The 16,200-nt window shown below is 43.7% G+C and overlaps 1 protein-coding gene across 3 annotated transcripts in view; it reads left to right on the top strand.

Annotated features, from left to right (window-relative positions):
- SRGAP1 (SLIT-ROBO Rho GTPase activating protein 1) overlaps positions 1-16,200 on the top strand; it is a 146,987-nt gene that overhangs the window by 63,879 nt on the left and 66,908 nt on the right. For all 3 annotated transcript variants that reach the window (XR_008463371.1, XM_054182416.1, XM_054182401.1), the window contains exons 2-3: positions 9,789-9,984; positions 13,277-13,439. Coding sequence is in view for 2 of the 3 variants with exons in the window: in XM_054182416.1 (XP_054038391.1) it covers positions 9,789-9,984; positions 13,277-13,439 (359 nt within the window). In the remaining variant the exon portion in view is untranslated. The remainder of the gene's footprint in view (positions 1-9,788; positions 9,985-13,276; positions 13,440-16,200) is intronic.

Raw genomic sequence — 16,200 nt, 5'->3', positions numbered from 1 at the left:
CGTGGGCCTGGAAGTTCAATTGAAAGCAGACAGTTTGGGGGAATGCTTATTAAGATACGTTTCTTGACTTCTTTGCACTCCCGTGGTCATCTTACATCGGCAGAGGCTCGGTCATGGTTCACGTTATAGTGCTTATTTCATCAGGCAGGTAATTAGCTCTATAAACAGTGCCCTGAGTGGTGGGGAACTTTGTAACTGTGTCCTCAAGTCTGTTCTGGCCTTACAAGAAAGTAACAAAGCACAAACCAAGGAGAAGTTATTATACTAATTTTTAAAAATAAAATATGAATTCTTCATTAAAATAGTACATTCACAGGTAGAGAATTTCTACAAAAATACAAAGGTTTGGTTTTTTTAAGTTCCAGGTGACCTCAAATAAAAGCACAACAGGTAAGTGTTATACCTACGGAAAGATAAAACCTGCCAGCAGTATATCTGTGAAGATGTGCTGGTTTTGGCTGGGGTACAGTTAATGTATAGGGCTATGGTTTGGATTTGTGTTGGAAACAGTGTTGGTAACACAGGGGTGTTTTAGCTGTTGCTGAGCAGTGCTTATGCAGAGTCAAGGCCTTTTCTGCTCCTCACACCCCACCAGCCAGTAGGCTGGGGGTACACAAGAAGTTGGGAGGGGACACAGATGGGACAGCTGACCCCAGCTGACCAAAGGGATGGATATTCCATACCATATGACATCATGCTCAGTATCCAAAGCTGGAGGAAGAAGATGGAAGGGGGGGACATTCAGGGTGATGGCATTTGTCTCCCCAAGTAACCATTACGTGTGATGGAGCCCTGCTTTCCTGGAGATGGCTGAACACTGCCTACCCGTGGGAAGCAGTGAATGAATTCCTCGTTTTGCATTGCTTGCGTGAGTGGCTTTTGCTTTACTTATTAAACTGTCTTTATGTCAACCCATGAGTTTTCTCACTTTTACGCTCCTGATTCTCCCCCCCATCCCACCAGTGATGGAGTGAGCGAGTGGCTGCGTGGTGCTTAGTTGTTGGCTGGGGTTAAACCACAACGGAAGAGCAAGAGAACTGACCATCACCCAGAAAAATTATACCTTGTAGTTTGATTTAATTTGTAAAACAGCTAGAGCATCTCAGGAGCGTTAAAACCACCCCATCTATACAGCAGTGGTCTGTTCACTTCAGAACAGCCTCTCTGCGGATCCCCAAAGATCATCCTGTTCATAAGGCTGAGTTCCTCTCGCAGCCCCAGTGTAGTGGCGATGGCATGTGTGCGCCAAGCTCTGCTGCTCCCCGGCCTGGCCGCCTCCACCCTGCCCGCCTGCACGCTCCGTCAGTGCAGCCTCGCCAAAGAGTTCGTGCATGCTCCTGCTGAGCCTGGTGGCTAAGAAGTAGTAGTAGTATTTCCCCTGCCAGTGTAAGCTGCTGCTGGGAAATGGTCTTTGTTATAGCTACAACTTTTGGGAAGGTTTTGAAAGAGGTTGAGGCTGATCTGTAATGGCACTGACATGAGTGGTCTAAGTTATGCCTGCCTTTCTCTTTCCTGCTCTGACAATACCTTTGGAATGTAACCGGCAAGAAACGCGTCTTTTCCCTCTATGGGTTAGTCTGTCTCTCTGTCTGTCTGCAGGAGTTCCGATACTGAGACATGGTGACCAGGGAGGGTTGTGTAGCCTGGATGTAAGAGGGGAAAAAGACTGCCTGCTTTGATAGCAGTATGTCCATTGGATGGGCATAAGCTTCTTGTAAGCTTAAGTAAAAATACTAATCCCAGCATGAGTAAAGTTAGTGACAAATCTCTATTGATTTCAGGGAGGTCAGAATTTAACTTACAAGCCTTGATCTTTTGCTGACATGAATTTTCTGGGACACATGAGTTTGACCATCAGTTGATGCTGAAACTGCTTTTAATGCTCCAGAAATGAAGGGGTTGTTCTACTTTATGAAGTGGTGTAGCTGAAATAACATTTCCTTAGGTGCTAGTTAAAATGTAGAATTTATGATCTAAACGCAGAAGAGCAAGCATGTAGCAAGATATAGCATAGAGCATGTGCTGGGTGAACCCTGTTGAATAGTTAAGAGACAGTCTGTGTTCTGCAAAGAATGAATTTTCTATACAGAGAAAAGAACCAGAAGGAAGGCTACATTTCATCTACCGATTAGAGCAATCCCAGCAGTCTATAATCACCAAATTAAATAATAGACTTATAGAAATCTGTGGCCAGGAAGGGGTATTTTTTTTCTTGTAGAGTGCTGTTGTCAATCCAGCATTCCAGACATTGCTGCAAAGAATTACTCAGAGGACATCCATGAGTCATTTTTCTTTTCTACTGGCACATACCTCGTTGGTAAGAAGAGGGGAAAGATTTGGGCATACTGAGTTTCCTTTTAATTTTCTCATGTGCCCAAAATTTAAGTCTGCAAGGATAGGCAGCTTTTCGTGGTAGCTTTAACAAGCGTAAAAAATCCCGGATGGTCTAAATCCTTTAGAAGCTTCAGAATAAGTTGTCACATAGATCTTGACAGTTTAGGTGGCCTAAATGGGTTTTTAGACACCTGCGGCATGATCGCCTGTCTGCTTGGCAGACAAAGATGCCCACAGACAATGACTCTGTCTCTCTCTCTTTTCTTTCCTCTCTAAGGCTACAGGCCTTTGCTATGAATGCCACGGCTGGGGTAGCTTCTGGTTTGTTTTATTCTTCTTACATGTCACTGGGGGCTTGTTTGATGTGGATTCTTTGCTCATCTTTTGTGTGCTGGTGGTTTGCAGTGGTGATTTGCTCTTCTGGAGGTGGGGCAGTTTGACTGCAGGGGAGCATCTGCTCCCACAGTGGGACTGGGTCAGGCTGGTGAAAGACCTTGCATCAGACCATTGAGGCAGAGGAGGCCCTCTTGCACTTTGATCTCTTCTCTTCTGGTTGGCAGTGTTGGTGGGGTTGAGCTGGGATTTTACTGTCAAACAAAACAAAGTTCCCTGTACTCTAAGAGGGAGAAGTTTTTGTCCTCAGAGTCCCAGCTCCTGTGACCAGAAGGACAAAGGCTCAAGTTTTGATAGGATGTAGTGCCAGCGCTTAGTTAGGGGTGCAAAGGAGCAGCGGGTGCAGAAGCAGTGGCACTCAAAATGTGGTGCAGGCAGTCTGCCTGCTTAAACCCACGGTCGCTTGGCAGTAGTGCTGTGGCAAGAAGTGTCCTGCCAAGTCGTGAGCTGGCACGCTGCCCTCCATTCAGGCTCGGACTGTAGGCAGCCAAGTGACCAGCAGCTGTGGCTGTGAATAGCAGGAGGGCGTTAGTCCAAGAACAACAAGAAGAAGAGCTTCTTCAGCTACGTATAGAGGTATTCTTGGCTCTTCCAGACATGTCTTCCTATTTAAAGGGGAACTGGAAGGTGGAAGGTGCCCTAATGCAGCCACCCCTTTTGGATCCCATCCACTGGGATCCCCCAGTTATGCGGTTCTGGCTGGGGGCATGTTGTTGCTCAGTCTGTAGCTGCAGTAGGTAGGAATGTGTTTGCTTGAATGGGTAGAACAAAGTTTGCAGCTGCAAGGAGAGAATTTGTTCTTTCTCTGCTCTCTCTGTTTCAGCAGGACAACTGAAGTGACCTGTTAACAATTGTCTTCATCCTGCAAATGGCTTCTACACCAGCTTTCCTGCCAATGGCTGCACAAGGACTGTTCTTATCTTTAAGCATCCCAAAGTGCTTGAACAAATGAGGTTTACAGTTTTTAAAGGGGTTGACAGATGTCAACAGGGGCTTCAGATCGCTGACCCTTTGTACAGCCCTTCAGATACCAGGCGTGATTCTCACTCCCCATTCTTTTCCACAGGCTGCTACAGCCCGGAGATGTGTTCTGTCAAACACAGCCTCAGCCACATCCCCAAACAAATAAAAAGTCTGAATTGAATTCTCTGGGAAATGGCAAGAAGCCAAACAGTAAATTTAGAGCTGGGGTGTGCATTGCAGAGGTTTCACTTTAAGTGGGAACATGCATAAAGCTGTATGCTCAATGTCCTAAGTGAAATTGGCTGAGGAGGGCAGAAGAAAGTCCACAGAAGTCCTACCTTCAGAAGCTCAAGGGTGTCACTGTCTATGCAGCCACACTTCTTACTTGCGTGTTGAACACGGGAAAGTGATTTCCACTAGTCTGTCATAGAAAGTTAATGTTATGGGACAGGCTTATGATCTATTTAAAGGCATTTCTGCAGCAGCCTGCGAGATCCTCACCCTAGCATCTCTCATCAGCTGTCAGGCTGGTGGAATTTCCTGGCTTTTCAAGTGCTTGTGGTCTGGGAAAATGGCAGCAAGGACCTGGAAGAGAGCACGAGCCAGACTCCCTGCCGACCACAGAGCTTCCCTCACCATTTGTCATATAAACACTTAAATAGCTTTCTAGACATGGCTCTGAGAAACAAAAGCTTGTCCAGCGCTAGTACCTTTAGGCTCTGTATCTCAAAAAGGAGTTTCAGCTGCTGGGACAGAGCACCCACCACAGGGCTGAGATCTCTCATTATCTTTATCTTATTGTCTGCTGAGAGGGAGTTTAATGTCCCCAGCAGGTGTGGGAGTGCTGATCCTAGGGGTGACATGGTGTTAAAGACTACAAATTGCACAGGGGCACCTTCGGGCCCCCCTCAGTGATTCCTGCTGTGGTTTTTCTGCTGGCAAACATCCTCGGTGGGCTGGAGCTAAGTGCTTTCCTGAAACAAAACCTAAACTCCAGATGTTGGCCAGCTGCGTTCAGCTGGACCAAAGCTCTGCCCATCTCAACAGAGAAGCCAAAAGCAGGTCCTTACAAAAGCAGAAGGCTGGGATGAAACTGGAAAGATCAGTCCCGCGATGCAGCACCCCAGCTTCTAGCAGCAGCCTCGGGCACGAGCCATTCTTGCACTAACTGAGGCACAGTGAGAGGCACATAAGACTCAGGTGTCTTCAAGGAGGAACTGCAAGATGATTAATGCTCCCATATCTGCTTAATTACAAGTGCATGTCAGTAACCAGATGATTTTAAGATCTGAATCTTTTCCTATGGAATATGATCTGCATATCATTAATGTGAGAATGGGGGATATGTGTGTTGGTAGTTCACTAGGGTAAAAAAATGGCTCAGTTGTAACAGTTTGGAAATACAAAGTCTGAGATGACTTGTATTGTCCTTAGCTGCATTTGATGAGACATTTCTGAGTGTTTTAAAACTAATCTAAAATTTTAATTTATTTGTGAAGGACATATTTAAAGAAAGATGGGAGGTGTTACGGCTTTTGTCTGAAGTTACCTGAGCAGGTAAAACATGCAAATATAACTATGCCTTGTGAGAGCCTATTTGTACTCTCGAATAGTTCTGATGAGGTTCTTGCTTTTATAATCATTCAGAGCATGGGGCCCTGAGGCTGTTTGTATTATTATCCAGTAATACTACTGGATTAATGTGTCTGTGTAGTTTGTGTATTGTAGTCATGACTTAAATATAGCTCCTTGCCGGGCAGGGTGGGGTAGGAGGTGGGAGGCTTGCAGCGCAGCCGAGGGGGCGACCAAGGAGAGGCGTCTGGCTCTGCAGCACTTTCCAGCGCTTTGAGCAAACACCAAAAACCATGCGAGCACAAAAGTTAATTCCACGTAGAGGGGAGTTAAGGGTGGCAAGCTGCAACAGCTCTTGGGGTGACTCGGGCAGCAAGCAGCTCACGGCAGACATGTAACAGCACCACGAAGCGTTCATTAGTGTTGCTTTGTTCGAGAGTTGGTAATAAGGGTTCATGGTGGTCTGGGAGGCCTCCGAGGGCTGGCAAGACAAGGCACAGTCTAGTGCGGCGCGGCAGGAGTCCTGCAGCATCACAGGGCAGGGATGCGGGTGTTGCAGTGGGGAGTGCTGTGGCAGGGCAGCAGTGTGCGTGCAAAGCGCTGGTCTGGCAGTGGCTTAATTTGGTTAATACTGTGTATTGACGAAGTGTACGGCTTCTGAGGTCAGGAGGGGGTTTCTTGTGGCTTTCCGTGATGTTTGATGGAGCCTGGGACTTTGGTGTGTGTGTAAGCAAAGGTGAGGAGTTTTGTTCCTTGCTGGTGTGTGACCAGCACAGTGTATCTCACCACTGGTGCCTTCAGGTGGGACGCTGGCCTATAACTGGTTACACATATGTTTTCCAGGGTAACATGGTGTATTACTGCAGTGCTAAGTTATTGTTTATAATATTGTACTGTGTGCAAAGAGGTAACCTTGATGAGTTTATTTCTGATCATGATTTGGGTGATGTCAGTAGTTCAGCTTCATCCACTCTGTACTTAACTCTCAAAACAGCTATAACCTTGTCTCCTTTTGTTTTTCATAGTGCACTGGTTTAACCTCTTGTCAGAAGAAAATAAAGATTTATTGAAAGGTTAGAGTTATATCTTGAAGGCTGCCACAAACAAAACCTAATTTTATACTTAATGCAGTAATTCTAGAGGATGGTGTCAATGAGGGCATAAACTTGAAATTATTTTTAACACAAGAATCTTTAGAAATAAAACTTTGCTCAGAGGTTATTGATTTAATTACAGTCACATTAGCTGCTTCCTTGCTTTGGTCATGTGTCCAAATCTTGGACAAAGGGTGAGGGGTTTTTTTCCACTTGATGTGAATTTAGTCTGTTTAAGCTGCAGTGTAAATGGATGGGATTCCCTTTGAACCAGCCCTTGGCCAGAAAACCAGTGAGTAGGACTCAAAGCTGCTGTACAGAGAAGGAAAAGGTGTTAATTCATCCACAATTTAAACATTCCTGTTCCTGGCACAAAATAGCCTGGCAATCATTTGACATCAGCCACCCCACAGAGCAGAATAGGACAATGTCATTGTCCATTACAGCTGCTATCAGTTTGACTTTGAATTTAAATGTGACAGCAAAATAGAGTAAGGACAGGCAACCTTCTGTTGCCTGCTGCACCTGTTTCTGTATCTATGGTGTTTGGGCTCTACTAGTTTTTCACTTGGCACTTTCTTGGTGTATTGAGTATTTATTTCCTTGAATACTGTGCAACAATTTTCCATGCTGCTCTTTGTAGCCCTAGGGAAATCACACGTGTGGATTGGTTAAAGAAGAGAGCGTTGCCTTGGTGCGTTTTTCCATAGCAGTAGGTAATGGGTAGTCTATGCTAGTTAATAGTACTTGGAGAGTTGTGATTTTGGGATGCACAGCCACTTATAGTGGCTGGCTGTTATGCCAGTGTTTGTTGGGGGGGGGGGGTTAGGTTTTGTTGTTTTTGTTTTTGTTTTTTAAATCCACAGCTTTCGCTTATCAGAAAGTGAAAATCACAATACTTGCTGATCTGATTTCTTATTCATTGCCATCTCCTCAGCCTGCCAATACGACTTTACACACATTATTAGTAAAAGAAGAATTTAAAAGTGCAAAAGCAGAAGGATAGGAAAGACTGGGAGGAGAACTGCTATGCTGAAGTCTCTTCTGGTCAGACTCTGATCAGGTGGCATGAGTGGGACATTCATCTCCCCTTTTTCTCTTCCAGTGGGAAGTCAGAGGCTCAGCCTTTTGGAACCAGCACATTCTTTCTCTTTGACAAGACTCAAATAGCCAGAAATTGTGGAACTTCCTTCATAAGGCTGTAGTCCCCCTGTGCCCCTAAGTTACCACCTTACTCAGTTTGGACACCTCCAGCCACCATCACCTTTTAGAGGTCATGCTTCAATTTTGTTTTCTAATATACAAGTTTGCAGGAAGCCATTACTGTCCACTGGAAATGCAGACAGCATCAGAAAGCTAATGCAGTTTCTCATATTGTATCTGTCGTCCCCTGTTCATTGTTTCCCGTATCTCTATTCATATATTCCTGTTTCTAAAATCTTTCTCTTTCCTGTTGCTATGGTAAAAGCCGGCCTAAAAAGGAAGAATTACAGCAGCAAGATCCACTGACCTACAAAATAGTCAGAACGTAGTTGCTCTGTACAGAGCTCTGCTTTTAAAGTATCTGGTAGAAAATCTATAGTGGGGAAGGGAGATAGATACCCAAAGTACAGGGACCATGTACATGGGTTTGGATTTAGTCAAAACTCCGGCTTATGGGCAAAATTGCTGCTTCTGATCAGTGAATCTGTACAACAGGTTTCCTATACGCGGGGAATTTTTCATGATTGCAATAGTAAAAGTAGTGGACACCCAAAAAAGCAGTCTTGGGGTTTTGTTTCTGTTAATAACCTTCCAGCTTTACTGCGATTTTCTTCTCTATGTATATGAATGTCATTGATACAGTGTTGTATTACACTGGCTCATCCTTGCTGGAGGCATGGTCCTTTTCCAACGAACTGATTTGAAATGAAATGAAAACCAGACCATGAATTTTTTGGTTCACCTCCCAGACTATAAAAATGGATGGTCTCATTAATGATTAACCCAGCAGCTGGTAGCTCAAAGGAGATCTGGAAGAAAACACTGCACTGTCTCCCTCCTCCAGTAAATATATTGGCTTAACAGTTTTCTGTGCTCATCCTACCTTATTTCAGTATACACATTATTTGAATCCCAGCAGAGTGGATCTCTGTCTTCGTACCTGGTTTAAGATCAGTAAGGATGCACTAGTTCCTAGCTGCATCAGATAATTTTTGGAATGTTACTGCTACTTACTGGTTTGCAGTTCCCTGTGATGTTAGCACTGGGTTTTAGAATGCTTTTCTATTTCTAACCAGTGGGGCATCTGAGATTTCCAGCAGCTTCTTACCCACGGCATGGTTCAATCATTAGGAATCAAGTGAAAGTTCACAACAATTTTGCATTTAGGTGGACATCAGTTCTGGCCACTGTTGTGGTCACAAAATGGTTACTCCTGTGTTTACTCCACAACGTTGAATTACAGTGTGCCTGGGCAGCTGACAAAACTCTAATGAACCAATCTCTCAAAAGAACTGAAGGGATGTTTTTAGACTAAGTGTTCCCAGAATGTGATTAACTGCTCAGCACTCAAGAAATAAAAGTGCTAAAAAAAAAACCTAGAAGAAAAACCTGACCACATAGCAATTGTGCATATGGCAAACAGCATACGATACAGTGGTAAGAAATCTGGAGGCTTTTGCCTGTTACTCTAGACAATCACTGTGAGCATATATTCTCTTCTAAATTGACTGATTTTGTTTTATGTTAATAAATAGACCTCAGTCTCTGGAACCTTGTGCAAATTTTCAAATAGCTATCTTTAAACTTAGGTACACTTTTTCCTCTATATTTGCTGTAAAATATTTGTTGAATGCTTTTATAGTACACCCATTCCCTCTCTGGCAGAGATGAGGTAGATGTGGAAGCTCGTCTGTGTGCAGTTATGGTGGATAATGCCTCCAGAGTTTACTACAAGGTTCTTCCCATGGTGTATGGGATGTTACCAACCATCATGGTCCACCTGGCAGTCAGCAGGCTGATCCTGGCCCAAAGGGTGCTAGTTTAGCCTGCCATTTTTCAGGGCAGCAGAAGGAGCTGCTGCTCCAATGGTTGCACACAACCTCGTGCAAGGAGGTCACTCCAGGACAGATGTTGTGCTAATGCCAGGAAGAGGATGGGACCGGAAGGGGGAGGCAGGTCTTCTGCACGTGTGAGCCCAGCGGAGTCTTAAGCCCTTACCATAGTAGTTTATGAGACAGACAGCGGGTGGGATCATGCTGTGGCCTGGGGCATAAGTGTGTGGTGGCAGAAGCAAGAGCTGCCACTGCTGCGTCCCACCACAGGGAATGCAGATCCAGCTGGTGTAGCTGCAGAGGCTGAAGTACGCTGGAGTGTTTGTAATTTTGGTTGGTAACACACAGTTCTTATTTGCTTTCACTGATCTGAGTGGATATGTGCTTCTTTCATTAGAGATCCGAGCTCAACTCATCGAGCAGCAAAAATGCCTGGAGCAGCAGACTGAAATGAGAGTGCAGCTTCTTCAGGATCTGCAGGATTTTTTCCGCAAGAAGTCAGAAATAGAGATGGAGTATTCCCGAAACTTGGAAAAATTGGCAGAGAGGTTCATGGCAAAAACAAGAAGTACAAAGGACCATCAGCAGTACAAGTAAGAGAGATTTCCTTCCCCCTTGCCAGCATGTTAGCCATTGCTGGAGTGCTATGCCATTCTTTGCTTCTGCTGGTTTTGAGTACTGGTTGGTTGAGCCCAGGTTCAAAAGCACACGTGAAATTCCCTGTTTAGCAGCGTAGCAGTTCTCATTGCAGTTGGAGAGAGCCAGGTGCCTAAGTGCTGTTTTGTTGATTTCTCCCTCTGCAATTATTCATGTAAGCCTCTGACAAGCAGTTTCAGTTTCTTAAAAGGTAGGTTGCACACATGTGATCCCTAACCTACCATACGGAATTTAAACCACCCGAAATACAGCCGGTATCTAGAAGAAATGCAGAGCCCCAAACGGGCTTGAAGGCTGTGTGCTGATCAGTTGCAGTGGAGTTGATAGTATTTGAAAGTGTCTAAACAAAGGGCAATCACCATTACAGAAAAAAAACAGAAAAAAGGACATGAATTTTGGCAAAAAAGTCATTAAGAAAGAAAACTATTTCCATTAGTTGTTGCCCGTGAATTTGTGCTGCCACTTGACCGCTCTTATTCCTGAAAATGAAGATGATGTGAATGCTATGCCTTGCTTACAATTTAATGTATCCCTTTCATGGCATAGTAACTTGTGTGCAAAACAAAAGTGGTCAGGTAGTATCTGGCAAAACATGTGCACAGCACATTTTCTAAAATCTTTCAAATGCATTACTTGTTGGCATAGTCTCGTCTGGTTATTTTCCTGACTTGAGCTGATTAATGAATGCATTTGCCTGGCCCTGTTATGCTTAGGGGTATAAACCAATATTTTGTGCCGGGTCCTACACTTGGGTCACAACAACCCCATGCAGCGCTACAGGCTTGGGGAGGAGTGGCTGGAAAGCTGCCCGGCAGAAAAGGAGCTGGGGGTGTTGGTCGACTGCCGGCTGAATATGAGCCAACAGTGCTCAACAGATGCTCTTGGCACTGGTGAGGCCCCACCTCGAATACTGTGTTCAGTTTTGGGTCCCTCACTACAAGACAGACATTGAGGTGCTGTAGCGTGACCAGAGAAGGGCAACGAAGCTGGTGAGGGGTCTGGAGAACAAGTCTTAGGAGGAGCTGCTGAGGGCGCTGGAGTTGTTTAGCCTGGAGAAAAGGAGGCTGAGGGGAGACCTTATCGCTCTCTACAGCTACCTGAAAGGAGGCTGTAGTGAGGTGGGGGTTGGTCTCTTCTCCCAGGTAACAAGTGATAGGAGAAGAGGAAATGGCCTCAAGTTGTGTCAGGGGAGGTTTAGGTTGGATATTAGGAAAAATTTCTTCACAGAAGGGGTCGTGAAGCATTGGAACAGGCTGCCCAGGGAAGTGGTTGAGTCACCATCCCTGGAGGTATTTTAAAAGACATGTAGATGTAGCGCTGCAGGACATCGTTTAGCGGTGGATTTGGGAGTGCAAGGTTAACGCTTGGACTCGATGATCTTAAAGGTCCTTTCCAACCTAAATATTTCTATAATTCTATGATTTGTGTTTGTAAAACTGAAAAATAAGTACCTTTTTCCACTATCCAGTCAGTGCTGCGCTATAGCTACACAGGCAGAGCTTTTCTTTCAAGAGAAATGTCTTTTCTAAACACATCTGGCAAAGCAAAGGTTAATCCAAATACAGCTTGCACAGTTCAAAGAGCAATAACATGTATTTCTTAAAATCAGTTAAGTGACTCAATGATTCCCTGAAATAACCAACGTGTGCGTATGTCACCACTTCAGAGAGAGCCCTGGCTTCTTTTCAGCTTGTGGCAAAATCTTTTTGCCTTGTGCATGCAAACATCTTTCCTTATTCTTAAACATGTGTTAAATCCAGACTGGCAGATGTGCACGTGGGTTATGACTGGAGTCCTGCCTTTGGCTTTGTTCTGCAATTCTCTGATTGCTTTAAGAAGAGGTGGCAGCAAAAGTCACTTTAACTGGTGGTCCCCCTTGCTGTTCCCACCTTTCCCTCCCAAGAACAGGCAGGAAGGTCCATAGGGACATGCAGAAGCAATCTTTGGGACATGCAGAAGCAGTGAGGACCAAGTAATATCAGCATGGCCCTTCAGGGGTGCTCGCGTTGGTTGACTCGGCTGATAAAACCCTGCAGCTCCTAGCTGTGAGCAGCACTCTTAAGATGTCCATCTCAAACTAAATGGGGAAGTTTCCTTAACTCACTTCTGATTCATAGCAAAGCAAAGCACTAATGATTAAGAAAAGGCTTTTGTCTGTTAATCATTCCTCGTTGCTTTGATTCTGGGAGTCAAAGCTAAAGGTAGACAATTAGATGAGGAATTAGAGAGCATATTTCTAACAGTGAGAATACTTAATTATTAGAACAATTTACCAAGAGTTCAAGGAGTTTCTCCCTCAATTCGTCACCCCCTCTGGCTGTTTTATCTTCATGTGCTTGATCCTTTTGAGTATAGGAGAATCCCTGCACAAGAGGGAAAAAAAAGAGCAGCAGGTTTCTAGACTTGCAACTTAGTTGCAAGGCAAACTTGAAATTATAATTTCAACAAAATCATAAGGCAAATTTTATAAATAGGTTCTTGTTGCCTGTGAAACAATTGTTGAACTACATGTATTTTTATTTTGCTTTGTGTAAAAGAAATGAGAAGTCCTCTGGGATTTCTCTTGCTGCAATATTAAAAACTGGGAGTGGGCCTGCAATGCAAAAAGCCTGTCGAGGAAATTCAGAACTGAACCACCACGGAAGAAGTCCAGTCCTGCTGTTTGTCTTGTAATTGAACCATCTGGGACTGGCAGTAGCAGTGTATTTATGAGTGCCGTGAGTTTATGAATGCTGATCAAAGAATATGTATGCTGTGACATTTCCTTCTACTTTTATAGCAGTTATAGAAATCCATTGCAGTGAAACAGCTACACCTGCAATTTTGCTCCTGAAGGATTTGGGATACTCTGGCAGTGCTTGCTTATTTCTAATGTCAAAAATTCATTACTGTTACTCTTTCAGCAGTGATCTTTATTGATTTTGAATATTTACATGTGCTCCATCTGTAAGCAACTGTAAGCTTTGTGGCAAGATTTTTTTTCATACTTTCAGGTGGCTTGCAATATTCTGAATTCTTACGCTTTTTCAATATTTTTGTATCCATGCCTCATGGGATTTGTAGAATGTGTCTTAAAAGAGTGATCTGAAGCTTGCCTAACCCAAGTTGTTCCAAGAAGCAGCCATTTCTACGTAAAAAGTTATGACTGCAAATGTCAGCGAGATATTTGTCTTAATATTGTAACTTTTTCATTTCTATACATAATACATGTGTATATCTCCTCCTCAGGAAAGACCAGAACCTCTTGTCGCCAGTGAATTGCTGGTACTTACTCCTGAACCAAGTGAGAAGAGAAAGCAAAGACCATGCAACGTTGAGCGATATCTACCTGAACAATGTGATCATGCGGTTCATGCAGATAAGCGAAGACTCCACCAGAATGTTCAAGAAGGTAATGCCTCTCCTGCAGTCCTCCATCTGCCTTGTAAGATGCATGAGGGAGGCAAAAGTGTCCTGATAGGTAGCATTTGAGGAGAAGATTCAGCACACGTAGCATAAAATCTGTTTTAGCACACATATAAATTCTTCATGACTGTTCTCGCAGAGCGAATCCTTAGTGCTGAAATGCCTGGGAACCTGCTGTATATGCTGGTGACCTTAAGAGCTGAGTCACAAAGATCCAAAAGGCAGGGAAAAAAGCCTGTTCTTGCAAAAGCAGGCTTGTCTACCCATGCAGAAAGGAAACCGTCTTCACTTAGGACTCCCAAAATAGTAATGCTGTATTAATGAATTATTTGTAAAAACAGCATTTCCTTGAAACTCTGTCATGAGAGAAGTGAATTCAAGCCAGAGTAAGGGTGTGTTTTGTAGTGCCTTGGCATAAAGATGGTAGCGTATGCTGCAATTATCCTAAAAGTGTTTCCTTTCCTTCCTACTTTTGATAACAGAACTACTTCTATTAGATCATTTAAGCATTGTCTCTGTATGTGTTTGTCCTTGTATGTGCCCGTTACGTGTTTTCATAACACATACAATGTGTAAATCCCTCTTGTGCTAAGCAAGCACTCTAGGCAGCCTTAGTTTGAGATATACGTAATGTGTTTGCAGTCATTGTTGCTATAATGTTCCAAAGTAAAAATAGATTATAAATGCACATCCGTCAGTCACAGTGGGATGATGGTAGGCAAGCGTCATACAAAAAAGAGTTCAAAAAGAATAAAGGTTAGAGAATGTGAAGTGTGTGGCTAAATGATGGCAAGGGTACCAGTTTAATGTTTTAAAATTGGGAACTGATTTCACATATACCTGACCACAGTCCTAGATAGATAGCAATGGGGTGGAGGGTAGAATCATTTAGGGAGCGCATATGTTGTACTTGGAGCAAAAAAAGTAAAAACGTGAATCAAATTTATTGTTGTGCATTAAAACCTGTAATAGTAATAGAGTTGAAATTTATAGTTCCTCAGTCAGTAATGGTCTGTTCACATAATGTGTCTGATGCATACAACTGTAGTTCACAAACCACTAAACTTACTACTATGGAAGATTCTTATAGAAGTTGAAAAGATAATGAGAAAAGCAATTTGAACATGCTGTAGTACTGTCTATGTGGAGATATCTCAGACTTGCTTTGACCAGAAGAAATTTTTTGGTATTGAATCTGGAATAGTTTTTAAGTTATTTATGTCATAGCTCAGAAATCTCTTCTTTACTAGGTGTGCGTTATTAGACTAGCCTGTTTGCTTTCAGTTCTTTAGCACCAAAAATCTTACTTTTCCTTCCTTTCTCTCTTCATGGACTGCACAAAAATATCTAGATAAAGTTTTTCATTGAGGAGTCTGTGTCCTTCTTTATTCACTCATAACTTATTAATGGAGATTGCTGCAGCTTACCTGTCAGAAGGAGGAAAATATGTGGATGTTTTCAGTGCATTAACGGGAGGCATGTTGTCCCATCTTCCTGACAGACTCATCTCTTTCCTCCATATTGTGCCCAGGAACATGCAGCATTTCAAATTTCCTTTTTCTAGCATAGCTCTCTGAAGAAACACAAGCAGCTGCCCTTGGTTTTTTATTCCTAACTTGGATCTTCTGCAGGGGAAGGAAGAGAAAGGAAATTGAGGGAGTCCTGCTGGATCTGGAGCTCACCTGAAGCTCATAACCTGGACTGACATTAGCAGAGCCCAGATCCTCAACAGCCCTGTCCTACCTTTCAGTGGGGTTTGCCAGCTGACACTCAGCATGACAGTGTCACACCAAACAGCTGTTAGCTGAGGTGGAGAACGGGCAGAGTGAGCTCGCCAAAGTCTGTGTGAAGGGATCTGAGCCAGGCCCGCTAACGTGAGGGGAGGGGTGGCAGGAAGACACATGGCACCTCAGCATGGCATCAGTCAGCTTCATGGGCATGTGGCCTGAATGTGGCAGTGGTTGTTCACAAGTATCGATTCTGAGCACGCACATTTAGCATAGTCTGTCAGGAATCAATACTTGTTGGAGAAGGTTAGTATTTCCACTGAGTCCCAGTGTGCACAGTTCTTGCTGTGGTGCTTGCTGCAGAGTACTGGTGATTTATTTGCTGTTAGTTCCCAGCTGCAGAACTGATTATAACTTGAATGATGATGAAGCTCTGGTTTTAATTCTGTGAAAAGGGAAGGGAGTTACAAAATGAGGTGAAAAACATTGGACAGAGAGAAAACTAAGACCTGTGCGGGAGGTGAAGCTGTTAGCAAATTGTCTTGCTTTATTGATGAAGAACATAAGCTGTCTACATCTATGTTTAGTCCAAATGGGCAGCTTCAACTGCAGTGGCCTTTAAAGGTCCCTTCCAACCCAAACCATTCTATGATTCAGTGATAATTTCTGTCAGATGTGAATGAGCAGTCTAACTTAAGGTACGTCACAGACCGTCTCAGAAATGCTTAATGGACATCCACCAGGCAACAGGAAGAGATTAAGTGCAAAATGCATGTGTCCTATACTACAGTCCCGCTCGCAGGAAGGAGGTCACAGGAGCAAAGAGAAGGTGCACTTAGAATGAGATTTCTGTAGGTTACTTTTGAAAAAGACTGGATTTTGAATACAATTCTGTCACAGAAAGGTTTAATCAATCTCAATGGGTGTCATCCCTATGAAGGCATATGGGATTTGTTCACTGTTCACTGATTTCAGATTAAAGTAGAGGCAAACCATATCCTGCAGATACTTCTACATTGG

Source organism: Rissa tridactyla, chromosome 1 (assembly GCF_028500815.1).
Source record: "Rissa tridactyla isolate bRisTri1 chromosome 1, bRisTri1.patW.cur.20221130, whole genome shotgun sequence".
NCBI classification, from domain to species: domain Eukaryota; kingdom Metazoa; phylum Chordata; class Aves; order Charadriiformes; family Laridae; genus Rissa; species Rissa tridactyla.
This window is presented reverse-complemented; position numbering and strand designations above follow the sequence as displayed.